A 26,010-nucleotide genomic window follows, 5' to 3' on the forward strand; every position below is an offset into this window, starting at 1 on the left:
ACCGACCTAACACCAAGGGCCCAGCACCTCCCAGGCTGCCGTTAACCAGCCCTCAGCACAACACCTCCCCTTCCTGCCAGGTCCTGCTGCAGCCAACAGTCACCCATCCCTAACCTGACCCTGATTCAGCATTTCGTCAAAGGAAAAGTCATGCAGATCCCCCCCACCCCACGTTATACACAGCCACTTCCAGGTTATGAGCTATTTATATATGGATAGTAAAACGATGGACATTGGTTTCCAGCCCCACAGCCTGGTGTCAGCTCCTGAGTGGGTCACAGGAGGAGCAGAGCACCCCTGGCCCCTGTGTCTGCATTGGACACTCAGTCTCCTGCACTGCCCCTTCCCCATCCCCAGCGCGGCTCCATGGCACAGCTTTCCCTTGCCCAGGTCTCTCTTTCCACCCTCAATTACACACCCCAGGGGCTGAAGACCTGAACCCCCACTGGGCTCCAGGAGCAAAGTGCTCCTGGTGGGGTTTGCCTTGGCAACGGGAGGGGTGGCAGTGAGAGAACCCGCAGCAGGGGCAGCAGGGCCCCAGCACCCAGCGGGGCTGGCTCCAAGCAGCCCTGTCCAAGGCAGACAATGCTCACGACTCAACAAGGAGAGCACCAGCGCGCACAGCTCAAGGGAAGGACACTCGAGAGAGAGTTGCACATGCACAGGAAGCACGGACAGGGATGAGGCACCCTGCGGGCAGACACTGCACGTCTACAGGAGGAGCTGAGCAGCAGAGGGGACGCGCTGTGCATGCAGACGCGTCGCTCTTCTCGCCTTGCTTTGTCAGGCTGAAGACAAAGGAGGGGAAGGAGTCTCACGAAGCTCATCAACTGTTCAGGCCCAGCCTCTCAGAGGGGAGCACCATTGAGTTTTGCTTTTGCTGCATTAAACGTGCCAGTCCCTGGAAAAAGTCCTCCGAGCACGGCCAAGGAAACCTTCCCTTTCCCTTCCCACTCCCAGCACCCGGCCTCCGTCCCGGCCCACGGGTGAACTTTACAGGGATTTCCATTAAAGGAACAAGAGTTCTGATCATGGCTGAGATCCCTCAGGTTAAACCCCTCTCTAGGAAGTCTTCACGCTCTCAGGAGGTGATCGTAAAAGGTTTCGGATTGTTTCATACCCAAGCAGGGAAAAGAGCAATGCCATCATTGCAATGCCGTCACCCCACCTAGCAGCCTGGAGTCACGCTGTCTGGTTGGTAGCAGTAGATTGGGCAGAAACACGAGGTAGGCCTCCATCACACGTCTACTCTAGCATGGCAGCTTTGTGCAGTTTCCTCCTGCTGGGGCTCAGGGCCTAGATCTTCACATCTTCCTGCACGCTGAGCTGGGAAAGGGTCTTCTTGATGCGGAGGGCGGTGAGCCGCGCCGCTCCGTTGGCGTACCAGCACTCTCGCATCATCTTGCCCATCACCCGGAGTGCCTAAGCAAGAAACAAGGGCAGATGGCACCGGTTCTCCTCTCCCGCTACCCCAAGTCACTGCCAGGCTGCTGCTGCAAGGCTGGCCACTGATACAGCCTCCTAAAACTGGAGCTTCACCTATGGAGGGGAAGGGGACGTGAAGATGGAAGCAGCCCTTACCTCGTAGCTTTGCCACCAGTTTGGGATATTGGGCCGTAACTTCTGATCACACACAACCTTCCGCATCTCCTCGATAGAAGGATCAGATGGCACGAGGTCGTAGTAGGGAAGCTGATACTCTTCGTGGATACCTGAAGGGCACAGAAGGGGAAATGCAATTCCTGGGCTCATGGGCTCAGCCTCACTGGAAGCAGCCCAGCACTGGGTTGGACATGACTCACTGCTGGGATGCGTCAATGCTTTGCAGTTATTTCCAAGAGGAATGAAGAGTCTGGGATTGGAGCTTACAAGAAAAATGCAGGGAAATCAAATGCAGCTGCCCCAGAGCGGAGGAGTCAGAGTGTTGTGATCCCCACCTCCAGCAGCGGGGCAGCAGCTCCATCACACACAGCACAGTGTGTCCTGCCTGCCTGGCCATGCCAACACATTCAGTTATACTGGTTCAGGGGAAGAAAGCCACCTCCCAAATGGGCATCACCACTTCTTCATCCATCCAAAGGATAAGCAGCAACCAGTTGAGAGCATTAACCCTCACAGGCCTCTCCTAACAACACTCTTGGGGCACTTAACTCCCTCAGTGGTGATGCATGCTCCTGCAGCCCTGCTCTCCCTCAAACAGGGTCCTTCAAAGACCCTATCAACAGGAACAGCAAGGCCGGGAGGGCCAGGAGGGAGCTGAGCTGCTGGCATTGGGACATGAAGGGTGTTACCTCCTGCGTTGCACCTCCGAGCAATCTCCCAGTAGACCAAGCCCAAGGCGTAGATATCGGCACATTTAAATGAGTCAAAATGCTTCATGTTAATGGTTTCGTCCAAGACTTCAGGTGCCATGTACCTGCAGAAGAGGAAAGGAACAGCAGCTTCACTCTGAGATTCAATGCAAGACGGTTAAATGGCAAGTTTGCCCCACAAAGCACTTCCCAGCAGCCAAACTGGGCCCCATGGTGTAACAGAGTGAGTAAAATAACAATAGCAAGTTGGGAAAGAGGCTAAAAACATCCAAAAGCACATCAGGCTCCAGACAAAAGGCTCTTGAGAATGCCAAGCTTGTTGTCAAGTACTGTTTGAGCTCCCTGGTGCTAGGTTTCTGTAACCCTAACACCCCTCAGCTCGATGGCACCCGGAGATGAAGGTGCTGACGTCCCTTCAGCATCAATATGAGGTCCCTTGGCTTAACCAGAGATGCTCAAGCAGCAGCTCTGGTGTTTGCTGCGTGCACTCTGCCACTGCTGAACACGAAACCATTCTCCTACCGTTTGGTTCCGACCCTTTGGTTTGGTGCAATATCAATGGTATCCGTAACGGAATCGTGCCGGACGGCCAGGCCGAGGTCAGCGATGGCACAAGTGCCATTCTTCTTCACCAAGATGTTCTTCGATTTCAAGTCTCTGTGAGCAATCCCCGGCTTTCCTAAGAGAGCAAACCAGAAAGGAGCAGGGGTGAAGGTCTGCTGGAACGTGGTGCAGAGGCAGAACCGGATTGCAGGGCGTTTGTTAAACTCTCGGTGTTGCAACACATCTTCCTGTTTGGATGAGAGCAGAGCTGCCACGCTGCGGTGCCAACGGATGCAGTAGCATCCAGAGGCCTCAAGAGGGACATCGACTCCATCCTCCCAGGCATCAGCCACGTTGATGTGGCTGGAAGGAGGTGGGAATTCAGCGCTAATTTTAGGATGGGGAGGTGAAATGCTACCCCACTTTGCAGGCAGCCAAAGCCATCAGTCCATTTCTGCTCAGTACTGACCAGACGAACCCAGGCTGACCCAGGCAGCATTCGCTGTGCAGCACATCAGCCCCTCTCCCCAGTTCTGCTTTATTCTCCTCCCTTCAAGAATCCCCAGCACCTTTCCCAGCTCTCACCCTGTGTGCCCACGATCTCCATGTGCAGATGGGCCAGCCCACTAGCAGCAGACAGGGCGAGCTTGATCATGCCCTCGATGGTCACCGTGTAGCGGTTCAGGTAGTCAAAGAGGGAGCCGTGCTCGTGGTAGTCGGAGACGAGCCACAGTTGAGTCCATGTTCCATTATCTGCAGCAGGAAAGAGACTGTGCTCAGCACACAACCACAGAGCATTCTGCTTCTGGGGACAGAGATAAGAGTAAGGCTGCAGCCCAACAGCCAACTCAGGCCAACATTAAGGCCAAACAGGACTTGAAGGTGCAGCTCAAGCCCCATCGTGCTGCTCACCACCAGCAGCAGTTCCCCATCTTTTGGCACAGAACATTCAGATATGCAGCTCTTTGATTCAATCCTTGAACCATCTCACTGTAAATCCAAGTGAAGAGATGGACCTTCCACGAGCAGCCTGCCTAGGGAGGAAGTCTTGCTCTCAGACCCCTTTTACCTTTGTTATCCGCAGCGATGAACCCCAGGATGTTCTCATGGCGCAGCATCACAGTTTGATATATTTCTGCTTCCCGAAACCAGGAACGCTCCTCCCGAGAGGAGAAGATCTTCACAGCCACATCCCCTCCACGCCACCGGCCTCTCCACACCTCCCCAAAGCGGCCTTTGCCAATGATCTCCTGCAGGACAATGGTCCGGGCCACGGTGCGCTGGACAAACAGGGGCAAACCTATGGAGAAGGGATTGGAGGAAGGAGAGCCCATTGCAGCAGCACAGCAGGAGGAGGAGGAGCTGAACTACTGCTCTGACCTGGCCTAAGCACTGAACACTGACAGTGTCTGCCTAAAACATGCCCTCACATTACTCATGCCAAGGCAACCTCAGCAGGCTGATGAGGCAAGAGCCTTGCAGCCGGGCAAAGCTGAGGCAACCAGGAGCCCAGGAGAGACTTCTCCGCTCCATGACAAGTTCTCATTCATCATTTCCAGTCATATCTTCATACCTGAGCCAGAGCCAGAGGTGGAGAGATCGTAGACTAGATCTTGCAAGGTCTTGTCCTTGGAAAGGCACATTTCACAAGAGGGGTCTTCCATGTCCAGCCGCTGCCGATTGTGATAGACGCGTTGGTGGTGGTGGAAAACAAAGACCACGATGATCATGACAACAAACACGAGGAAGACGGGTCCAGCAATCACTGCCACCAGCTCCACAGGACCCCAGCTCGAGGGGGGTTCGTTGTCTTTCAGGTGGCCTTGGGAGGGAAGGGAGGGGAAGAAAAGATACTTTTAGAGATGGTGGCATTGGGCATTACTGGTTATTTAGCAGAGGGCAGGAGCCCATTCCTGGATGGATGTGCTCCAAAAGCCTGTATTTTACTTTCCCCTTGACCTCTCCAAGTGGGAGAAAAGGCAACCAGTCAGTAAGGACTCATTTCTCCCTCTTTCCCTTTCCCCCTGTAACAGTCAGCAAAGACCTGGACCTGAGCCCCTTGTCTTATTGAGACCCCCACTGTACCCAAGGAGGACACATGAGATCCACTGAACAGCAGCCCAAAACGGAGAGCAAGGAGGTATGAGGAAGTACCACGTGCCCCCTGTGTCCCAGGAATGAGAAGAAGCAGACGTTTCCCACACCCTCCCTTCAAAGGGAAAGCTGCTTCCTCTTTGTGTATTCAGAAGGCGGGCACCCCTCCATCCCACACACTTCTGAACCTGCTGCAACGCTCCCATACTTCAGCACTGACAGGATGTGCAGGCCTGGAAGAAGGAAAGCAACCCTTGCTGATAAAACCAGGTGGCTCGGAGTGCAACCCAGAGCCAGGAATGGGATGTGAGCCGTGGCCAGGGACCACAGGCTGCTGCAGGCAGCAAGCATCATGCAGCAGAAGCTTGTATTTAAGTGGAGATGAATGTGGTGCTGCTGCTTCTGGAGGCCTAGGAGGAAACCAGCAGCAGGGCTGGTCAGCAGAGAGAAGCTGGAGCTAAGGAGTGCAGTGAAACTGCAAAACCCCCAGACTTTGGAAGCTTTTCCTGCCCTAAAGCCCAACCTCATCACGTGGTGACACAGGGGGAGCTCAAGCACCTTCAGGTTTTCATTTGAAGCAGTTTGATCTCTAACGTGGAAATAACAAGGAAACAAAACTAATGCTCCAACCTAGGGGAAGAAGTGAAATCAGAGCTCCTTATTCCCACCTTCCCCAGCTCCCTGCTTACCACTGGGAACCATCAGATCAATTTTGTTGCAGAAATCCGAGTAGCAGCAGTGAGTGTTCCGCAGGTCTTCCGAGCTCAGACAATAGAAGGGCTTCCCAGCAGGAATCAGTTTTGCCTTGGGAATGCAGGTCCGGACGTGGTGTTTGACACCATCCAGGTTGAAGACCGAGACCATGCAGGCGCCATCCGTTTCACACGTGGAGTTTGCTTGCTTGCAGCTGGAGCAGAGACATGTCAGAGCTGCAGGACCCAAAGCAAAAGCAAGTTTAAAACCCACGGGAGAGGAACTGCTCCAAGAAGAGAAAACCTCCCTTTTTTTCCCCTCCTGTTTCAGAGGGAATTGGCTGGGTTCAGGCTCAGGAAGACCCAGAACAGAACATTCACACTCAGTGCTTCAGCCCTGCAAGAACCCAAGCGAAGGCCAGACCACGTGGAAGCAGCTGACTGTCCAGACAGCCCTTCTGCCTGCCCCTGTTGCAACCACAACCAGCGATGCCCCAAGTCACCCCTGCAATCTAGGGCTGGATTGGAGAGCTCCACTCCCAACCCAACCCAACCCAACCCAGGCTCCGAACTCGGCCTCCAAGCAACCATTACTCAACCTGACAGACTTGATTCCACCCCACTCCCTGCTCAGCTCCACCAGAGGGGGGTCAGGGAGCAACGACCACCCCTGCCCATCACTTGGCAGATGCAAACCAACCCCAGTTCAAACCAACCCCACCAGCCAAGCACGCTACACCCAGCCAGCCCAGTCACTTATTTAGTAACTGCTGCCCTCATCCCAGACACTACCTTGGGTCAAATGAATTCCTGGCTTTCTGCCTGCTCTCCAGGAAGATTCTTTGGGTAAAGAGAAACTCAGAGGCAGATTCCCACATTTTGTCACCTCCCAGCTGTCATTGTGCTGTTCCCAAGCTGGAACACTGTAAGCAAATCCTCAGCCTTGGGAACAACGAGGGAACACGAGAGAGGCAAGGAGCAGGGTGAGGCCTGCTTCCAGGGCTTTCATCTGAGCTCTCAGCCTTCCTGCAGGGATCCAGGAACATCCCTCACCTGCTGCAGGAATGGCCTTTTGGGTACACAGTCTAAAGAAGTGGTTTAAGCACATCCCAAGCACCGCAGTGAACTGTGCCCAGTCCAAAAGCCACATCCTCTGTGTCTGTGTGTACCCTCCTGGTGCTGGGGGCACCTTGAGCTGGAGGAGAAGCAAGCAGGTCCTGGGCAAGCGCAGGGCTGCGTTAGGAGGAAGACACCCATTAGCTCTTATCACCAGTGTCCAGGGACATCAGGCAGGCTAATGGCATTACTCCTCACTTAAGGCCACCGTGCTCTTCATTTCCTAGCTGCTGTTGGGAGCTGCTGAGCAGCCCCAAGGTGGGCTCTGCTGCATCTCCCACCGGCTAAATGTGGATGCTGGCAGGTCTGGAACCACCGCATTGAAAAGGGCAGGAAAGAGCCAGTAAGATCCAGAAGAGCTGCTTGAAAAAGCAGCATGAGCACATGCAGCCCAGGTTGGTTATCATGGAGATGAAATGAAAACGGGAGATAGGAAAGAGCTGTCAGGGCACATTCTTACCTTCAAGTGTACTTAAAAGAGAGTTTTAAAGCATCTCCTTTATTCCCTTCTCCAAAACTCAAGGTACAAATTAAAGGTATTTAAACCACACACACTTCACCATTTCGGCTCTTTTCTACTTGATTTGGAGCCAGCAAAACTCCCCTTTGTTCCTGTTCCACTCATTTCTAAGGTCTCAAAGCCAAGATTTAGGCTGTGGCACTTTTCCTTCCACAAGTAAACAAAACACTTCAGGGCACCAATGAAACTGGTTTTGTGAAGTCCTGATGGAAGGATCTGGCCTCAGCGGAAGCCTTGCTCTGGGAAGGGAAGCAGAGGAGCTGGTTTTAGCTGCTCAGTTCCATCGCTAGGCTTAAAGCAATCAGTTCACCTGCAAGGGATGCCACCAGAGCCCCACTGCATGGGGACACAGCGAGAAAGAGGATCCTTATCTGAGCAGATGTTTCCTGCTAAGCAGGGCTATGGCCTCACCTCCCCTCGTGCTGACAGTCCCCCTTTGAGACAACCTTTATTAACAGCAATCCTTAGGTTTGCACCTCCAAAGCCCTCATAGGAAGGGGAGAAATAAAGGCTCTGTCTGATGGAAAAGCCCAGGATCTACATCTACCATCACTACAGCCATATCTTCCTTAAGCATCACCCACCACTGGCTGCAGTGCTGCAGGAGGAAGGGCCCCACTCCCAGAAGCCAGGAGCATTCCAGCATTTCCAGTCTGACTAACCACAAGGGAAAAGTTCTTCTCGTACCAGGAACAGGGGAGAGCAACTGCTGTTTTCCACTGGATTTGGGGGTCAGAAGATGGACACATACCCGGAGCCCCCCACCAGGCATCCCATGAGTGCTATGAGAGCAGCCGGGGACGCCTGGGTGAAGCAGAAGGACACAAGGAGTGAATCAAAGTGGTTTTCATGCCAATGGCATTCTTTCTATTGGGGAAGAAAAGCTCCTGTTGAGCAGAACATATAATCTACTTAATAAAAGCAACTGAACTGGGCTGAGGAAAATAGATGGGGCAAAGGGAAACAAAAGAGCAGTTCAGGCAGCGAGCTCCCCTCTCGGAACGCCCGGGGATGAGTCTGCATGGAAGGTGCTGCACAAGCTGGCAGCAGAGCCTGCTCTATCTGCTCAGAGACAAACCCAACCCTTCAAAGAAGCTGTTTAAACAAGCCTACCATTAAGCTGCAGCTCTTCAGAAGGAAAGCTTTGTTCTCACTCAGGAGCTGGATCAGGTTGGGGTTTATATTGAGGCAAACCCTCGCTGCCATTCAATCCCAGGCAGGTGACAGCAAGCAGGTAGGTGACAGCAAGCACAGCACTGAGCCAGCCCAGGGCCTGTCCTCTCTGCTCTTCCTGATGACGGGAATGGTTGCTTGACACTGCCACAAGCCAAAAGCTCTTCCTGATCCTCCATAACAGAGCTCAGGCTTGGTGCTGGGCCTAGGAGCTGCTCCTGCTCCCAGGGTTGGGTTCCTGGCCATAACCTCCAGGCAAAGATGGTCAGAGCCTTGGGTAGGAGCTAAAGTCCAGCTCCAGCCTCCCTCGTGCAGCTGACTCTGTCACAGAGGGATTGGTGTCCCTTTGCATGAGCTACAGCAGAGAAGAAACCCAGTGAAGCCCTTTTTCCCCCATTAAAAGCAACCTGTATTCCCCAAATGCCTCCAAACAAGCAGGTGGGGGCTGTGGATTAGAGCTCTGGGCTCCAGGGAGACTCAAACATGAAGCTCTGACAGGCAGAGAACATTCCTTTTTTCTCCTCAGCATCTCTCTGAGCTCATTTTGCACAGCTCTTCTCGCCCAGGATTCTGTGTGTCAAGATGTCTCTGCAGCCAGGCAGGGGAAGAGTTCCACAGCAAAATGCAATGGAATGGTGTTAAGCACCCTCTGGAATCCATCTTCCCAATGCTCCTGAAGCTGTGCTCTGCGAGATGCCATTTGCTCAGGGCTAAATCCTACCTGCTGGAGACGTGTTCACATAAATAACCTGAGGATGATCAGTGGTAAAACTGCCAATAACCACCCCCATATTTACCAGATAAAAAGAGTTTTGCAGGCTTGGAAGCTGCTGTTCTTTTCCAAGTTGGAATTGAGGCTGGAAGAAGAATGATTCCCTTACTCTGGACCAGGAGCTGCACCCAACTTAATGAGCCCCAAGCTGGTCGTGATGGTTTAATGCTGCAGCAAGAGACATGGAAAACAACTGGGTTTGTACCTCTGCCGCTTCTTAGATGCTCTAATGAAGAGGGACGTGTATAAACATGCTTGCAAGAAAGGAATCCTTTTCAGTGTTTTGCTGTGTGCTGTGCTGGAAGAAAGACAGGAAGAATAACCTTTATCACAGAGTGGTTTGCCCAAGAGCAGGTTAGGAACAGAATCCGTTCCCCTGGGGTGAGGCAGCAGAGCTCTGTTCCAGGAGCTTCCTTGTGCTCCTCCTCACCTGGACCACCCCAAGAGCAGGGCTTCAAGAGAACAACCTCCACTCTCAAAGGCAGGGATGAGCCACCCAAACCCCTGAGGAAGCCAGGAAAGGCTTTTCCAACAGATTCCCCTCAGTTCCCCTACATCCCTCCCTAGGAGATGTCCCTCCCTATGGCCCACCAGCATCTCCTCCAAGCCTCAGAGCCAACTCACCTACACTCACCAGCTCCAAAACCAAGCTCAAGGCCAGTCCTGGATGCTCCCAGTGCCTCTGTTTCCTGACAGAGGAGCTGCTGAGAACTGATTTCTGTAGATACAGCACCACCACCTCAAGTATCTTCCCTACATCCTGCTGCCCCACCACCTTCTCCTCCTCCTTTCGGATCTCAGAATCTCTTTCACTCCTTACTCGTGCTTCTGAGAGCTCCTGCCCTGCTGCTAAATGAGAGTTAAAATTAGCCACCAAGTCCTAGGAAAAAAAGCACTTCCATGCAAGTCATCCAGGAACTAAAAATTATACCAGGGATATTTCAAGTTGGAAACAAGAGTCCCAACTTCTTCAAGCTGGCTGCAGTCCCCTGGCACAGGCTGAACCTGCCATGGCTGACTACAAAACATCGCCTGAATGGGAAACAAGGCAGGAAGAACGTGCTTTCACCTTGAAAGGGAAGACCTTTCCCTGCATCTACTCAAGGAACACAAAAGGAATGACTTTTAAATGGCTCTTGAAGAAGTGACTTGACAGGAGGCTCCTCATGAAAAGGTTCATGAAAAGAAGGCCTTGACATTTCTGCTGTTGTTGCTGTTTGGAGACAAGGCTCCAAACCCCCTCTCCAGGCTCTGTCCTGGCACCTCTTTTGTGTTTTAACTTGTTAGGAAATCAGTTCAAAAGCCTCCCATCCCATCCCATCCCATCCCACCCCATTCCATCCCATCCCATCCCTGTGGAGAAGTCCTGCAAACCACACAGCTCACTATCTATACCCTCAAAGCTTAACCCCAAAGCTGTATTCTGAGGACATTGGCTTTTTCAGAGCCTAAATCCCAAGTTGTTCCGTGTGCAGCCTGCTCTCCGACCCCAGCAGTCCACAGGTCATTTCTAAGCAGCAAACCTTAGGGAAGGGTGGGAAAAGCCGTAAATCCAGGTTCAGGATCCAAGCAAAGGGAGGCTGGAAAGCCAAGGGCTTAACCAGAGAGGACAAAAGGGCGCTCCCAGCCCAGGGCCTGACTCCAGCGCTCAGCACCAACGCTTCACCCCCATAACAGCTCGAGAGGAGCAGCTCCTCCTGGTGCTGCTGGGTCCTGCTGGTGCTGAGCCCGTTCCCACCGTCACCACCCAGTGAACTTTGGTGCTCCCAGAGCTGACGTCTCCCCAGCCCTTTCGCAAGAGCCGTTTCCGGAGCATCCAGCACTGGCAAAGCCGGAGCTGCCCGGCCACGGGAGCCCAAGAACGCTCCTTGGGTTCATTTCCAGTCAGAGAAGCCCTGCTTGGAAAGCTGCAAATGGGACTCAGGGCCCACATGGAGCTTGCCTCACTGAGCGGGGTGAAGGCTTTGCTTTAAGGGGCTGTCACTCATCAAAGCCGACCCAAGGCTGCTCCCCACCGTGTTCCTTTGCTCTCTTTCAAGCGTGCAAGCAAAGCCAACCTGCCCTGGAACTACCACCGCAGAGGCACCTTTCCCCCTTTCCTAAAGGACGGAGCAGGGGGGCCGCTTTCTCCCCTGTTCACGGATGCCCACCAAGGGCTGGTTTTCCAGGCTCCCCTCCTCTGCTAAGATCGAGCCCAGGCAGCAGCATCATGGCTGCTCCAGCAGCAGCCACTTCCCAGGTTTAGAGCCCCCATTCCCGGCCATCCTGAGCCCAGGCAGAGCTCCCACCTTCCAGGCACAGCACGCGGGGAGCGGAAACAATAAGCAGCCATAGGAGCCCAGTATCAAAGCCCTGAGAGCCTGCAGGAGATGCACGCAGTCAACTGGCCCTTTCCTGTTGCTTTTTCTCTGGCATAAACACCGGCTGTATGCGAGGCGCGATGAGCATCGCTGCCGTTAACACACCGAAGCTGAAGAGCATCGCTGCCGTTAACACACCGAAGCTGAACACCTTCCCCAGGCTGGCTTTTCCTTCAGGAAGCGGAGCTGCTCTTCCCTAAAGCGCGTCTGCATTCCCACATTCAACAGGGCTCCGGCATCCACCCCTCACCTCCAGCCCCAGTGGGGTTTAAAGCCGTTGGCTGCTGCTGACAAGTCCTGATCTGCACACACAAAGTTATTAGCAGCCGCTTGGGAACACACAACGCGAAGGGCGAGAGGCTTGGGGAGGAGAACAAACGTTCGGCTCCTGTTGGAACAGGTCCCTGCCTTACACAAGCGGAGATGGCCCCCGATAGCCACAGGGCCATGGGCTGCGGGCAGCCGAGGATGCCGCCAGCCCCACCAGGAGATGCTCAGAGATCCCTGGGGACAAGGGCCTGGCTGTCCAGAACCGCGGAGCTGCCACCCGGCATCCCCATCAGGTGAAGGGGAAGCACAGCCAACCCCAACGCACAGTCTGCCCCCGTTTACAGCCGTTATCACCCGATATTCCCGTTCTAAGGAACCCCAACCACCATCCAGCACGTCCCAAGAGGCTCCATAGCAAGCACAGACAGCACCGAGCCCCCCTCAGCCCCATGGGTTGAAGCCACAACCCCTTGAGGCCGCAACAACAACAACGCGGTGCCCCTTCCCCTGTCGTGTTCCCCCCCCCCGGGCCGGGGCCGGGACCCCCCAGCACACACAGACCCCCCCCGAATCCCGTTTCCCATCGTTATCCCTCCGCACACGCCGGCTCTTCCCAGCCAAGCCAAGGCGAGGGCCTGGCTCCGAGGCGCCAGCACGCACAGAGGGGGTGCCCCCCCCCTGCATGGGTCCCCTTCGCACCCCGGACCCAGCTCCACACCGGGGCCTTGACACCCCCAGGCCCCCCCATGGATCACCCCGATTCCCTCTGCCCCCCCCTCCCGCCCGGTTCCTGCCCTCGCCCCCCGCCTCCCCTCTCGATCCCCCCCGGTTCCCCTCCCGGCGCCGGGCGGGGGCGGGGCGGCGCGCCGCCATGTTGTGCCCGGTGCGGGCCGGGCCCGGGGCCCCCACTCACCGCGGGCCCCGTGGAGCGCCCCGGCCAGGAGCAGGACGAGGAGCGGGATGGCGGCGGACGGCGGCGGGGGACGGCGGAGGGCGCGGGGCGGCGGCGGCGGCGGCGGCGGGGGGGGAGCGGCCATGGCGAGCGCCGCGGCCTCGGAGCGAGCGGCCGCCAGCGCCTGCGGGAGGGGCGAGCGCGGCGCGCGGCCGGGGGCGGGGCCAGCCTTAAAGGGGACGCGCCCCCATGTGGGGCGGGCCTCCCGTGCGTGTACACGTACGTACATGTATGTACACGTGTGTGCATGCAGCCGTGCATGGTTGTGTGTGTACACGTGTGTACGTGTGTGTACACGTGTGTACGTGTGTGTACACGTATGTGCATGCAGCCGTGCATGGTTGTGTGTGTACACGTGTGTACATGTATGTGAACGTGTGTGCATGAAGCTGTGCATGTTTGTGTGTGTGTATACACGTATGTACACTTGTGTTGCATGCAGTCGTGCATGGTTGTGTGTGTACATGTATGTACATGTATGTACACGTGTGTGCATGCAGCCGTGCATGGTTGTGTGTGTGTACATGTATGTACATGTGTGTGCAGTCATGCATGATTTGTGTGCCTGCAATCACACATGATTTTAATGTGCATCAGCTGTGCATGCGTGTACATGCGTGTGTGGGTGTGCTGCTGAGCCATGCCTGGCCAGGGCCCCCCTGCCCTGCTCAGCCCCACACCTCTCACCCCATTGCCAGCCCTACCGAGGGCCAGCAGCTCCCAGTTCCTCCCAGTCCCTAACTGGGAGCAGGAACTCACCCTGGAGCATGGGCGGTGCGGACCCCAGCACACCGGAGCATCTGGTGCATTCCCAGCCCCTCACGGGCGCAGGGAGAGGGTTGGGATGAGGCTGGAGCGAGGTTTATTGTGGGATGCGGAGCGGTACACGGTGCTGAAGCGGTAACCGAAGCCATAAGGAAGCGCCGGGCAGCAGGGTCCCATCCTGCGGTGTGGCCCCGGTGCCCGACGGGGCAGGTTTGGCAGCTCTTAAGCGATCAAATAGCTTTACACTTTATTAAATATATTAAATCTTAATCATTAAATAACTGTGGAGCAAAGCTGGGGCTGTGGAACATCACAGTCCTGGACCAACAGCCCTCAACGGGGGGTGGGTTCGCGGATGGAGGCGAGCGGTGCGAGCTGGAGCTGGCCGCAAGGGTTGCACCGAAACACCCAGACGCTGGCAAAGCCCAAAAGGGCTTGGGAAGGGGGAAACGTGGGGAGCTCCTTGGGAAGAATCAGGCCCCTTGGCTGCGGGAGCCGGCGCTCGGCGCATTCCTGCAGCACCGGGGATGCTCGGTGCCGGTGGCTCCTTGTCCTGGGGACCCCCGAGACCTGGCCCTGGGGGTCTCTGCCGCTGGACCCGCTTCTCCCGCTGAGATCCAGCCCACACGGCACAGCCCTGCCGGGGAATTCCTGCTGCCGCCGAGCCCGCGGCATTCCCGCTGCCAACGCGCCGGGCAGGCAGGTCGGGGCAGCGCCCGCTGCCTGCGGTGCCGCGGGGGGTGCCAGCCGTTGCCATTCCCAATGGACAGGCGCTGGATGATGGATCCAGGCCTGCAAGATTCCTCCCTGTGTTTCCTCGTTTTCCCTGTTTTCTCCCTCCTTGCCAATGATAAAGCCCCTGAGGAGGGGTGGGAAAGGCAGCGGCTGCAAACACCCTCCCCTTGTGACCAGGAGCCATCCCGGTGTCAGTTTCGCCAGCATTCCCAGTGCAGCCCATGGATGCTCCAGCACATGCCCGGCGCTCACTGCTCCGGTTTGGGCTTTTCCAGGGAATTGTTCAGCTTCTTCAGCGTCTTTTTGATGCGCAGGGCGGTGAGGCGGGCCGAGGGGCTCTGGTACCAGCATTCCTTCATGATCTTTGCCAGCGCTGACAAAACCTGGCGCAGGCACAAAGAGGGCAAGACATGGATGGGTGTCATGGGATGGGGTGGGAATAGGATGAGGGCAGCCCCCCCCTGGGACTCACCGGGTCAGAGAAGAGGCGGTTGGGCACCACGGGGGTCTGCTGGTCGATGCACACCACCTTCTTCATGTCCTCGAAGCTGGGGTCGCTGGGGACGGCGTCGAAGAAGGGTGGCCGGTACTCCTCCACGATGCCTATGGGAATGGGGAGCAGTGTGAGGGCACTGGGGGGATGCGAGGCTCACCCCCTGCCCCATGCATCGCAGGATACAACAGACCTGCCCCGTGCCGTGGGGTACATGTGGGAATTGCATCAACCACAGCACTGGTGCCACACCAGACCCACACGAGCCCGCCCGCTGGCCCCGCTAATCTCAGTTTAGTGCCTCCATATGTCTGTGTGTCCACGGGGTTTAACCTCTCTGACGGGAGCCCCCTGCACCCCGAGGGGTGGCTCCTGCACCTTGGGGTCCTCTGGACCCCCTTTCCTTGATGCCGTGGGGCTGCGCAGGGGCAAGGGTGGGGGGGTGAGGCTTAAAACCAGCTGACTGACGGTCACCCCCTGCACATGGTTGGGTGATTCGGGGTAAATGATTAACGTGAAGGAGCCCTGGGGTGGTAAATGAGATTATCCAGAGGCCAGACTGTGTCTGGGGGAGCCTCCTGCCTCCCCCTTCCATTAATGCCTCCAATGGGCTTTGCTGGTGCTGAGCAGGGGCAGGAGGCTCCTCCGCTGCGCTGGGGACCCCATCGCTGTCCCCAAGCCCGTGCTCCCGAGCCAGGCCCCGCTGGCCGGAGGTCCCGGCCGTGGCCGGGTTCCAAGCAGCAGCTCCAAGCTGCTTGTTTTCTAATCAGCGCTGAACAAACAAAGCGCTGATTGAGTCTAATGGGCCCTTTAATCAGGGAGCCGGGTGCTGACACTAGATTACAGTGTTTATAATTGACAGCTAATCTGGGCGAAGGGAACGAGGGACAAAAAGGAACAGAAAGGAGCAGAGAGGAGGGAAGGGGAGCCCGGAGCAGGCGCGGAGCCGCTCACCATTCACCACCGTGCGGCGGGTGATCTCCCACAGCACCAGCCCATAGGCCCAGATGTCCGTCTTCTTGTAGGACTCGAAGCAGTCGGTGCGGATCTGCTCGCTCAGCACCTCCGGGGCCATGTAGCGCTTGGTGCCCACCCGGGGGTTGTTGCCAATATCCAGGTAGTCGCTGCCCTGGGAGTGCATCACAGCCAGCCCTTGAGGGGGGAATCAGAGAGGCAATGGGGTTGGAGATTGGCAAGGCCAACAGGGAAATGCTGGGATGATGGAGGCAGTCAGGGCCATGCTTGTGCTGTGACTGCAGGACACTGCATCGCTGGGCAGGATGGCCCTGGGTACCACATCCCCAGGGGACCTCACCCGTGGGTATTGTGCCCTCAGGGTACCAAATCCCTGGGGTACCACATCCCTGGATATCACACCACTGGGGTACCACATCCCGGCCCCCCATCTCACCCAGGTCTGCAATGCAGCACTGCCGGTTGCTCTTCACCAAGATGTTCCTGCTCTTGAGGTCACGGTGGGCAATGGCAGGCTTGCCCTGGGTGCCAAAGATCTCCACATGGAGATGGACAAGGCCACAGATGATGGAGCAGGCCAAGCCCAGGCAGGTCTCCACATCCAGGGCTGTCCTCTGCAGGAAGTCGTAGAGTGAGCCGTTCTCATGGTAGTGGGTGATGAGCCAGAGCTGAGTGCTGGAGTTCCTCGACGTCATGTCAGAGGCAATGAAGCCTGGATGTGAAGAGGAACTGTGACCGTGGAGCCGCTTTGCAGCTACTCCGGGGTCACCAAAGCATCCCTGGGTACCGTATCCCCAGGGTACCACATCCCTGGGTACTGCATCCCTCTGGTACCACATCCCAGGGGTACCGCATCCTTGAGTATCACAGCCCTGGGTACCACATCCCTGGGTTCTACATCTCTCAGGTACCATATCCCTGGGGTACCGCATCCTTGAGTGTCACAACCCCGGGTACCACATTCCCGGGTACCACATCCCATCCCGCTGCTCACCCAGGATGTTGTCATGCCGCAGCAGGACGGTGTTGTAGATCTCTGTCTCACGGAACCATGACTGCTCATCACGGGAGGAGAAGATCTTCACGGCCACGCTCTCCCCATGCCACACGCCTCGCCACACCTCCCCATAGCGTCCTTTGCCTGCCATGGCCACAGCACCACGTCACCATGGCCATGGTCCCCTCTGCCCATCCCCATGATGGTGTGGAGCATCACAGGGTATCTGTTGACCTTGGTCAAGTGACACCCACCACCACTCCCTCCATCCTCATCCCACCAGCAGCACAGGGGGAGAACTTGGGCTCTCTGGGGGGTTTTGGCTGAGACACCCAGGTCCTGGCTCTGGTGCCACCACAGGGGGAAGGTGGCTGTGGGTGCAGCCTCTCTCCTTACCCACGCACTCCACCAGTGTGATCTGCCTGGCCACAGTGCGCTGGACGAGGAAGGGCAGCCCCGAGCCGCTGCCCGTGGTGCAGTCATCGCTCAGCAGGTCCTGCACAGGCAGTGATGGGGTCAGCTCGAGAACCAGCCCACGGATCCCTCCCTCCAACACCTCGGGGGCATTTGGAGCTCACCCACCTCCAAGGTGCTGTCTCCCATCATAGATGCCTTCAGCATGAGGTCCATGTCCCCCAGGTCGCTTTTGTTGTGGCGATGCTGGGCCACCTTCCAGCAGAAGAGCGCTGTGAGCGCCACGAGGAGGAGGAGGGCGAGCAGCGGGACGAAGATCATGAGGAGGAGGCTGGGCAGGGAAGGCAACTTTCCCAGCGTGTCTTCTCCTGTGTGGGGGGAAACAATGGGTGGGAGCGTGAAGGTGGACCTGGGAGGGTTGAGGGTGCTTGGGGAGGGTGGCTCTGCACTGGGGTCAGTGGGTGACAACCCACAAAGGGACATCCCTATCCCACTTGGTGACCCTTGAGGTGCTGATGGAGCCCAAGCACACCTCCATCCACGCAGGGCTCCCTGTACCTTGCAGGAAGATCTCCAGCTCGGCATTGCACATGCTGGTGTCGCAGCACCTCATCCCGTACTGCTCCGTCACGGGCGTGTGGCAGTTCTCCAGGATGTGCTGGGAGAAGCAGCCCCGGTGCTGGGTGATGGTCCCGTCCTCCTTCCTCTTGCTGACAAAGCACACCTTGCCCGTGCAGGTCGGCGTGCTGCAGTGCGGGACGTCGCAGGCGCACAGCAGCTCATCTGCACAGAGAGGATGGGGCACGTTGTGCCATGGGGACACCCCACAGCGCAGCCGGGGACACGCTGCTGGCTTCGGGGACAGTGCCATCTGTCCTAAAGTCTCTTGAACCCAATACCCCCCTCTGGCCTAAAAGCTGCCCCTTGTCATGGCCATGGGGTAGCGGTGGGGCTGCTCATCCCTCACTGAGCTCTGCTGCCTCAGTCCTCCATGCACAAGCACCGTGTCTGGATCTGTCCCCAGGTCACCGTGGTTTTCCCCTGGGATCACGCTCCCAGCTCCTCACCATCACCCCTGGGAAAAGCCGTGTGCATCAAGCCTGCTCCCATCTCCCCTCTGGCAACGTCACAGCAGGGACGTTCACTTGATGAACCAGAAGGAATTGAGCCGAGATCCCCTCTGGTCACTGTCACAGCAGGGAGCACCTCAATGGGACAATGGGGGTCCCCAAGGAGCTCTGTCCCCCCCTGCTGCTTGCTCCAGGCAAGCTCCAGCAGAGGTTTATTTGGAGCACAGCAAGTGGTGACATTCCCAAAGGGCCGAGGGTTTGTCTGAAACCCGATGCATGGCAGGAGCATCACCACATCACCTGGCTGGTACTCACCGGCTGCAGAGCACAGGGACATGGTCATCAGCATCAGCACCGGCACCGGCACCAGCACCACCCAGCTGCAGGCTCCACACAGCATCTTCCTGTGGGAGCAGAGGGGTGAGAGGGACCCCCAATGTTCCCACATCCCACACGTCCCTGCAGTGCCCGTGTCCCTATTGCAGGGCTGGGGAAGGAAAAGGGGCACCTGGGGAGTGATGGAGTGGGCAGAGTGTGCGGTGTGAGGTGGGATGTGCTGCTCCCAAGTGGAGTTCGGCTCCGGACGTCCTGGGTACAGCCCTTCCTAAGAGCAGATCCCTGGGACCTCCTGAGCTGGGAGAACCTCCCAGCCGCAGCATCACCAGCACACAGAGCCCCGGTGAGCGGGGCCCTCACCGTGCCCATGCTGCCCCAACTCCCTCCCTCATCCCAGTGGCCGTTCATGGGCTCTGCAGCCCCGGATCCCAGCTTTGGCAGCATCCGAGGTGCAGACGGAGCTCAGAGCCCCAGCCGGCGCCGAGTGCGTCTGGCCACGATCCGGGGCTGGGTCCCGGGGGGGCTTTTGCATGGAGTTTATCAATGACACGAGCAGAGGCGGCCAAATCCCAACCCCTCAACCCCCCCCCAGCTGGGATTTGGGGGAAGTTTCGCTGTTTTCTGCCTCTTTCTGCCCCTGGCAAAGGCTCGCTCCTGCCAAAGCAAACACGGCGGAGCCGCCGCTGCCCCCCGCCGGCATCGCTGCCCCTTTCCATGGCTCCGAGCGCTCCCCGGCCCCTCCTCGGCTCATTCTTTGTCATTCCCGACATAAACACGCCAAAGGCTCCGTTTCCTGCAATTGAAGGAGCCCTGCCCAGGGCTGCCGGGACAGGAATCAAGATTGTTTAGATCCTGGCCTCGATGGGGAAGCGCAGTCACGCAAACCCGGCCCTCAGGAGCACGCTCCGGCCCCGGCCCCGGCTCCGGCTCCAAACAGGCTTTTCCTCCCCAGAATAGCTGCCTGGGTGGTGCTTGTGGGGAGGACACAGCAACGGGGCTGGTCCTGGGTGCCCGCTGGGATGCTGCTGGGGATCAGCATCCCCTGGAGCAGGGCTGCAGTGCCCTGAGCCTCTGGGATGCTCCCTGTGAAAGGTGGCTTTTAAAGAGAAGCCAAAACTGCTGGGGAGTGAATTCCCTTCTCGGGGGCACTTCCATAGCATCCCGAGCCTGTGGGATGTTTGCTATGGATCACAATGTGGTCAGGGCCTCAGCCCAAACTTTGCTCTGCAAGCAATAACATAACCAAGAGCAAACCTTAACCCAAAGTTTCCCTGGCATCCCATGGGAAGAACATCCCAGGACAAAGCAGTCCCCATGTCTCCATCACTGTGCCCAAACTTCCTCCCTCCTTTCTGGAGCTGCCTTCCCAGTGGCTGGAGCATCTTCCCAGGGAGGCAATGGCAAGTTACATTGCTGTGTTCCATCCTTCCATCCTTTGGGATTTGCAGCAGCAGCAGGAGAAGGGAAAACACCCCAGTTGGAACCTCTTGGATGGGGCATAGCTGGGAGCGATGGGCAGCTGGGGGGTTCCAGAACAAGATCCAATTCCCAACTGGAATTTCCTTGTGACCCCACACACGCATGTGGTCACACATGCGGCAAAGCCGGTTGCACCCTCCAGTGTGGCCCCATTGCCACCATTCTAGCCCCTGGCTGAGAGCTGTCACCTTCCGCTTGTGCCTTCCCAAATCCACTCAAATTCCCCACTCCCAGCTCAGCTCCAGGCTCCCAGTAGAAGCCATGCACGATTCCACCTCTCCAGCCAGGACCTGGCCATGAACCCAGCTCTAAGCTCCCATCACCACCAGAGCCCTGATTCCAGCCTCCACCAACCCTGACGTCAACCCCGGTGTCCCTCCAAACATGAAGGAAACGGGACCAAATCCTGATTCCAGGATAAATCCAGGGGGAAACAGAGCTCGGGGCAGCTCTGGACCCCACTCACCTCCAGCATCCGTGTCCCGGTGCGGTGCCGAGCTGGGATGTGGCGCTGGCTCAGCCGGGGCAGGTCTCAGCAGCCCGGCTTGGAGGAGCTTCATGGATCTGCTCCCCTCCCGCCGCCCATCCCAGCTCCCGGCTCCCTGCTCCCGGTGGCCCTGGGATCCGAACGCAGCCGCTTTGTGGTCTGGATGTGGGAGAAGTCAGAAAAATGCTTCTTATTACTGCCTCTTCCTGCCTGGCTCCTCTCCACCACTCCCAGCTAATAAAGCATTTCCTATTGCTGAGCACACATCCATGGCCAGCCTCCCTTCCTCCCGCACACCGGGCCCCAGCTCCATCCTGGTTGCTCTCCCTCGGCCCATTCCTCCCACCCTTGTCCTTCACCAGGCACTTTCCCACTCAGTTTCCCGGCTTCCCAGGCAAACCCAATGGGGACATCCATCATTTCTCCTACCCTGATCATCTAAGGACCTTATAAAGCTGGTTGCTTTGATGGTGATGGATCTGGAAACCATGGAGAGATGCTGTGGGAATGACCTTGATGTGCTCGACCATCCCTCCCACTCCCGCATCCAAGTCTCATGGGGATGGGAGGGAGCATCCCGGCGGAGCCAAGGGGCTTCCTGGCTCTTTGCATCAGGGAGTGATGACCCTATTGGGGATGCTCAGCCCTGGGCCTGGGGGTGCTGCTCAGTGCCAACACATCCCTGTGCCTCCTGTGGGTGCTGGGATGCCGGTGGCAGAGCCGTTCCCACGGTGGGAGGCCGGGCACTTCCCGCTCCCTGTGGGATGCGGAAGCACCGCTTCCCCTTTTGCCAGTCTGGGGCTGTGCTTTGGGCCTCTCTCAGCAGCTTCACCCTCCTCCTGTCCCCCGCTCTCCTTCCAGCACCTTCCCAAGCCCCATCCCTGCCTTTCTCCCAACAGCACGGGGACCCGCTCCCATCCTCTTTCCCAGTGAAGCTACAGGGCCCGATTTTCCTTTGTTCCCTACAGCATCCCCAACCCCAACCACATCCTGAACCCAACCAGCACCCAGAGCAAAGGGGATCATTGCCCTGGGGGGAATGGCTGGACTTGATGGTCTTAAAGGTCTTTTAACCTGCTTGAGTCTATGATGCTAAAGCTGGAGCCTCGCTGGCCGCCTCGGCCCCGCTATCGGCAGTGATCTAGGAAGCTTAAACAAACAAAGGCACAAACCCAGGATAAATCATGCGGGACCCTCAGGCCTGACCCTGCCCGTGCCGGGGCCGAGCTCTGTGCAGGGGAAACGGGCAGTTTCCATCCGATAGGAGCCGCCCGGGAGGAAGCCGGTGCCTGCAGACGCCTTTATCACCGCGACCATCTCTGATCCGATCTCATCAGCCCCTCCCGGGGCTATTCCTGGCTGGTTCCTGTGTCCCTGCTGCCTTCCATGGGTTGATGCACATGGTGGGCATCAGCTCCCTGCTTTATCGTTGCAGTCAGTGATAACAGTCATCTGGAGCCAGGGCTGTCCACAGAGGTGTTAATGGATGCACTAAACCCACTCCAGGGTCTCTGATCCCTGCTCTGATCCTGCACCCACAACCTCCTGTTCACCCCTCAAAGCAAGACCTTCATCATCATTTGGGTGCTCAACATGGTGCATCATCGCACAGAAAGCTCCATGGGCATCCATGGGCCGTGGTCAAACCACCCCGAAAGCACATCCAGCATTCCCCATCACAGCAGAGGGGACTCTGGCTGGTGGGACCCTGACTGCCCCTTCCCCCTGTACAGCAGGGTCCAGGTTGGTGCAAGTGATGCTGCTCCATGTGCTGCCCAGGACAAAGAGTTCCTCCATCTGCATCCCGGAAATACACAGGAATGGGGAAGTGAATGGCACTGAGGGGGGGACAGGGAGGAGAGGGGACACTGGCAGTGATGGGGGAGCTTCCTGCCAGCCTGACAGGCATCCCTGAGCTTTATTCAGCAAATCAATCCTGTTAACATGGCAACCGCTTCCATTTCAGGACCATGTTCCACACACACACGGCAGCATCCAGAGCTCAGGAAGATCAAGGGGAAACAGGAATAAAAAGAAGGAAAAAGGACAAAAAGAAGAGGAGGGAAGAAGGAAACCTCTGCTTTAGCATCTCTTCCCCCCTTTCTCCTTCTTCTCCTTCTTCTTTGCCTCCTCGGCTGCTTTTCTCTCCTCCTTCAGCTCCTTGTACCTCCACTTGGGAGGCTGCAGCAGGTTCTTGTCCCTCCCGCGTGGGCTCCGCTGCCTGGTGCGGGCAGGGGGACAGGGGTCTCTGCTCACTCGGATCCTCGGGATCGGCTCCCCTGGGAAGATGCTGTTCCCACGCCGCAGCCACAGGGGCAGGAAGCTCAGGAGGGTCCTGGCTGGGCGGTGCGGAGGGAAGAGCCGGAGCTCCGATGGGGCTTGGCCATTGCAGGAGGATGCGTTGGTGCTGCAGCTCGAGGCGGGTCCTGGCTCCGTATCCACATCCAGCACGTGCTTCCCAAGGATTTCCGGCACGGACAGCCTGCTCTTGCCCACCTCAGGCGGGCTGTTGGGGCAGACGGTTTGGCAAGCAGTGGCCACGAAGGGGCTGGCCAGGGAGGTCGTCATCCTCACCATGTGGTCCAGGACGCCGTCCTCCTCGGGGTTGCGTGGGAAGCTGATGGAGAACACGGATCTGATCTTCTCAAACAGCCGCTTGCTCCTGGATTTGGGGCTCAGGGCCTTGGCCACCAGCTCGGCCAGCGCTGGCCACTCGGGCTGGTACATGGTGCTGAACTGCTCTGCCCGCGGGCGCCGCAGGAGGCTCCGGATGCGCACGGTGGTCTCGAAGCGGCCGGTGAAGGCTGCCCATTCCCTGGCTGTCTTCCCTTTGATGGGATCCACCGCTTGCAGGTCAGCTCCTAGAGACACGGGATGCAGAGAGCATCACCCCGGAGCAGCAGCATCACCCCCCAGCCAATCCCATGGGAGACCCTCACCAGCCAGGAGCAGTGCGGTCACGCAGTCCTGCTGCCCCTGCACCGCTGCCTTCATCAGCGCCGTCAGGCCCCGTGGGTCCCTCTTGTCCACCTCCAGCCCTGGGTAGTAGTTGAGGAGGTAGTTGACGATGGTGATGTGTCCTTAACCAGAGAGAAGCTGCGTTAGAGTTGCCACAGTGAAGGAGTGGGAACTGCTGGTGCCTCCCTGGAGAACGGGGATTTAGTGAGGAGTAAGAGGGAGAGGTTTGGAGGGATCAGGGCTGAAAGGGTTGGGTTCCAACCCAAACCATTCCATGGTTTTATTGCTGTAGGAATCTCCATTTTACATCATTTACCCACTGCTAAGGCAGACCAGAAGCATTTATGGGGGTGATCACATCCCATGGGAGCCTTGGCTTTCCCAACAGCTCATATCAGGGTTTATGGAGGGACACATCGCTCCCCAAGGGGTGCCATGGGCTGTGCCATGCCTACCTGCCTGCGCAGCCATCATGAGCGCCGTGTTCCCATCCTTGTCCTGCTGGTTGACGTCTATGTAGGGGCACTGCTGCAGCAAGGGCACGATGTCCACAAAGCCCTTGTAGCAGGCGACCATCAGCCCGTTCTGCAGAGGGGCAGTCCTCAGCATGGGGGTACCGCAGCATCCTCCCCACTGCGATGCTCCCATTGGCCCCCCTTCCACCCTCCAGCCCAAGGCAGGATCAGGAGGGGAGGATGCACAGGGGTGCTCCAAGGATGGGATCAACCCCAGGATCTCCATCCCGTGTCAAAGCCACCCTCCCGGCCACTCACCCTCCCGTTGACGTCCACCTCCGTGGCCTCGCTCCTGGTCACCCCCTGCTCCAGCCTCTCCCGCACCAGCCTGGCATCATTCCTGGCACAGCACTGGTAGAGGCTGAGGGCCCTGGCACCGCTGGCCTCCAGCGGGAGCTCATAGCAGGGATAGACGGAGTCATCGGAGAAGATGCTGCTGGTGTCCGAGGGCTCCTCCTCCTCCTCCTCCTCCTCCTCCTCGTAGTGCAGCTCCGGGTCGGATGCATCCAGGCTGGAAGCACGTTCTCCCCCACTGCAGGCATCTGTCATCCGGCCCAGCCGGGGGGAGCGAGCCCAGCTTGGCCCCGAGCCCTGCCTGGCGCCAGGAGCCTCTTCCCGTGGGATTCAGGGATCCTCAGGACCCTTCACACCCTCCTGTGGAGGCACAGAGCAGGCGTGGAAACCCCGTGAGCTCTGCATCCCTCATCCCATGGGGAAGCCTCAGCTGGCTCCCAGCCACCCAGGGCCCAGTTTCCATCCCTTGGACTGGGATCTTGGGTACTGCCGAGGGAAAGAGCATCCCCACAGCATCGTCTCCAGCACAGAGCAGGGAAAACAGGAGGACTTCTTGGGGGCTGAAAGGTGGGGAAGTGTCCCAGGTGGGTGGGGAGGTGGGAACTGGGATTGGGAATGACTTGCTGGAGGTACAGATGCTGATGAGGGCACTGAACACAGCCCCAGCAGGATGGGCACATCTCCATCCCACCCTATGGCACACCACTGCTGCACAGCCACAGAGACCTTTCCCAGCACCAGAACCAGAGCCGTGTACAAAGAGAAGGGATAAATCCAGCTCCTTGTGAGCAAGCAGCAGAATAGAGGCCGGAGCAGCTCCCGGATCCCCAGGGATAAGCCTTATGGCACAGGGAACCTGCAGCCCTGGCAGCAGAATTCAAACCCCGGATAGAAGCCAGCTATTCACTGAGAAAGGAAAAAGCCTTTGCAATGCCATTAAAACCTCCCACCCCTCTTGGACATCCCAAACCAGGCTCTGGGAATGAGGAATCCTTACCTGGGGCTCAGACCTTCCCCACGGCTCCCTCTTGGCCTGGGCAGCATCCTGGCTCCAAGCAGGAAGGAAACCTTGGCAGGAACCAGTGGAAACCCCCCCGTTTACCCTTTGCAGTGAGAAGGAAGCCTCTGCTCTGGGTCCGAGGTGGCCTTTGGGCACCAAAGCTGTGACGAGCCGCACGCTGGCGTGGGCTCAGCACAGATAAACCCCTGCTTAAAATGGCTTCGTGAGCCTGAGCAGGATCAGGGCTGCTTGGGGAGGATTTAGCACCCTCAGCCCAGGAGGATGCTTTGTACCTGCCTCACCTCTGCTGCAGCCTGAGCAGCCCCCAGGGACTCAGCCAACCCCCCCCCAGCTCCCTTTATATGGTGGTAATCAGGGGAAATGGGGAGCTGCTGCTTCAGCCAGGGGCACAAACCCCTGTGGCTGTGCAGGTGCATGGGATGAACCCTGGAATTCCAGCCAGCCCTCCCCATTCATCCTCCTGGATTCTGAAGCCCTCAGAGGGAGCAGCAGGAGCTGGTTTCCTGCATTCCATGTGGAACCTGGCTGCTCGCTTGTCTCCATCTCTGCAGGGCTGGCTGGGTGTGAATGGGTTTAACACGCTGGGGCCAGCTGGGAGAAAGGGCACGTTTAGTCCCTGGATCAGCTGTTTTCATGGCACAAGGGCAGGAGTTTGGTCCCAGAGCAG

The 26,010-nt window shown here is 57.7% G+C and overlaps 3 protein-coding genes across 4 annotated transcripts; all 3 read right to left on the reverse strand.

The window, feature by feature from the left end:
• Positions 1-470: 470 nt before the first annotated feature.
• On the reverse strand, positions 471-12,919 carry ACVR1B (activin A receptor type 1B). The gene is made up of 9 exons (XM_061361797.1): positions 12,766-12,919; positions 5,639-5,878; positions 4,429-4,677; positions 3,925-4,155; positions 3,441-3,608; positions 2,835-2,991; positions 2,292-2,416; positions 1,582-1,712; positions 471-1,422 (listed from the first exon to the last, which is right to left on the reverse strand). The coding sequence occupies exons 1-9, from the start codon at positions 12,887-12,889 to the stop codon at positions 1,297-1,299; spliced, it is 1,551 nt and encodes a 516-aa protein (XP_061217781.1). The 5' UTR covers positions 12,890-12,919; the 3' UTR covers positions 471-1,296.
• An 872-nt stretch (positions 12,920-13,791) lies between these two features.
• ACVRL1 (activin A receptor like type 1) lies at positions 13,792-21,113 on the reverse strand. Of its 2 annotated transcripts, XM_061361798.1 has the most exons (11): positions 21,002-21,113; positions 20,535-20,714; positions 18,569-18,729; positions 17,742-17,966; positions 17,352-17,551; positions 17,166-17,265; positions 16,767-16,913; positions 16,209-16,484; positions 15,752-15,949; positions 14,777-14,907; positions 13,792-14,687 (listed from the first exon to the last, which is right to left on the reverse strand). In XM_061361798.1, exons 3-11 carry the CDS (start codon positions 18,699-18,701, stop codon positions 14,553-14,555), a joined length of 1,545 nt encoding a protein of 514 aa, XP_061217782.1. In that variant the 5' UTR covers positions 18,702-18,729; positions 20,535-20,714; positions 21,002-21,113; the 3' UTR covers positions 13,792-14,552. The 2 variants fall into 2 exon arrangements, with proteins under 2 accessions (XP_061217782.1, XP_061217784.1); XM_061361800.1 differs by lacking the exon at positions 21,002-21,113 and having other exon boundaries at positions 18,569-18,657; positions 20,535-20,754.
• Positions 21,114-22,637: 1,524 nt separating this feature from the next.
• Positions 22,638-25,659, reverse strand: ANKRD33 (ankyrin repeat domain 33). Its single transcript, XM_061361829.1, has 5 exons — positions 25,625-25,659; positions 24,287-24,682; positions 23,969-24,098; positions 23,495-23,635; positions 22,638-23,416 (listed from the first exon to the last, which is right to left on the reverse strand). The coding sequence occupies exons 2-5, from the start codon at positions 24,575-24,577 to the stop codon at positions 22,638-22,640; spliced, it is 1,341 nt and encodes a 446-aa protein (XP_061217813.1). The 5' UTR covers positions 24,578-24,682; positions 25,625-25,659.
• Between the last annotated feature and the right edge of the window lie 351 nt (positions 25,660-26,010).

Source organism: Neopsephotus bourkii, unplaced genomic scaffold (genome assembly GCF_033783945.1).
Source record: "Neopsephotus bourkii isolate Nb327-2 ecotype Australia unplaced genomic scaffold, CSIRO-AGI_Nbou_v1 NB_1063, whole genome shotgun sequence".
Taxonomy (NCBI): domain Eukaryota; kingdom Metazoa; phylum Chordata; class Aves; order Psittaciformes; family Psittacidae; genus Neopsephotus; species Neopsephotus bourkii.

Excerpts from the sequence above, each read along its gene's own strand:
- ACVR1B (XM_061361797.1), bottom strand. The coding sequence starts at position 12,889 with ATGGCCGCTCCCCCCCCGCCGCCGCCGCCGCCGCCGCCCCGCGCCCTC. Across the intron at positions 3,609-3,924 it reads CATCGCTGCGGATAACAAAG|ATAATGGAACATGGACTCAA; the intron begins GTAAAAGGGGTC and ends TTCCTGCTGCAG. Across the intron at positions 1,423-1,581 it reads ACTGGTGGCAAAGCTACGAG|GCACTCCGGGTGATGGGCAA; the intron begins GTAAGGGCTGCT and ends TTTCTTGCTTAG.
- ANKRD33 (XM_061361829.1), bottom strand. The coding sequence starts at position 24,577 with ATGACAGATGCCTGCAGTGGGGGAGAACGTGCTTCCAGCCTGGATGCA. Across the intron at positions 24,099-24,286 it reads AGGTGGACGTCAACGGGAGG|AACGGGCTGATGGTCGCCTG; the intron begins GTGAGTGGCCGG and ends GCCCCTCTGCAG. Across the intron at positions 23,636-23,968 it reads CATGATGGCTGCGCAGGCAG|GACACATCACCATCGTCAAC; the intron begins GTAGGCATGGCA and ends TCTCTGGTTAAG.
- ACVRL1 (XM_061361798.1), bottom strand. The coding sequence starts at position 18,701 with ATGTGGGAACATTGGGGGTCCCTCTCACCCCTCTGCTCCCACAGGAAG. Across the intron at positions 17,967-18,568 it reads GTCCCTGTGCTCTGCAGCCG|ATGAGCTGCTGTGCGCCTGC; the intron begins GTGAGTACCAGC and ends CTCTCTGTGCAG. Across the intron at positions 14,688-14,776 it reads ACCGCCTCTTCTCTGACCCG|GTTTTGTCAGCGCTGGCAAA; the intron begins GTGAGTCCCAGG and ends TGCCTGCGCCAG.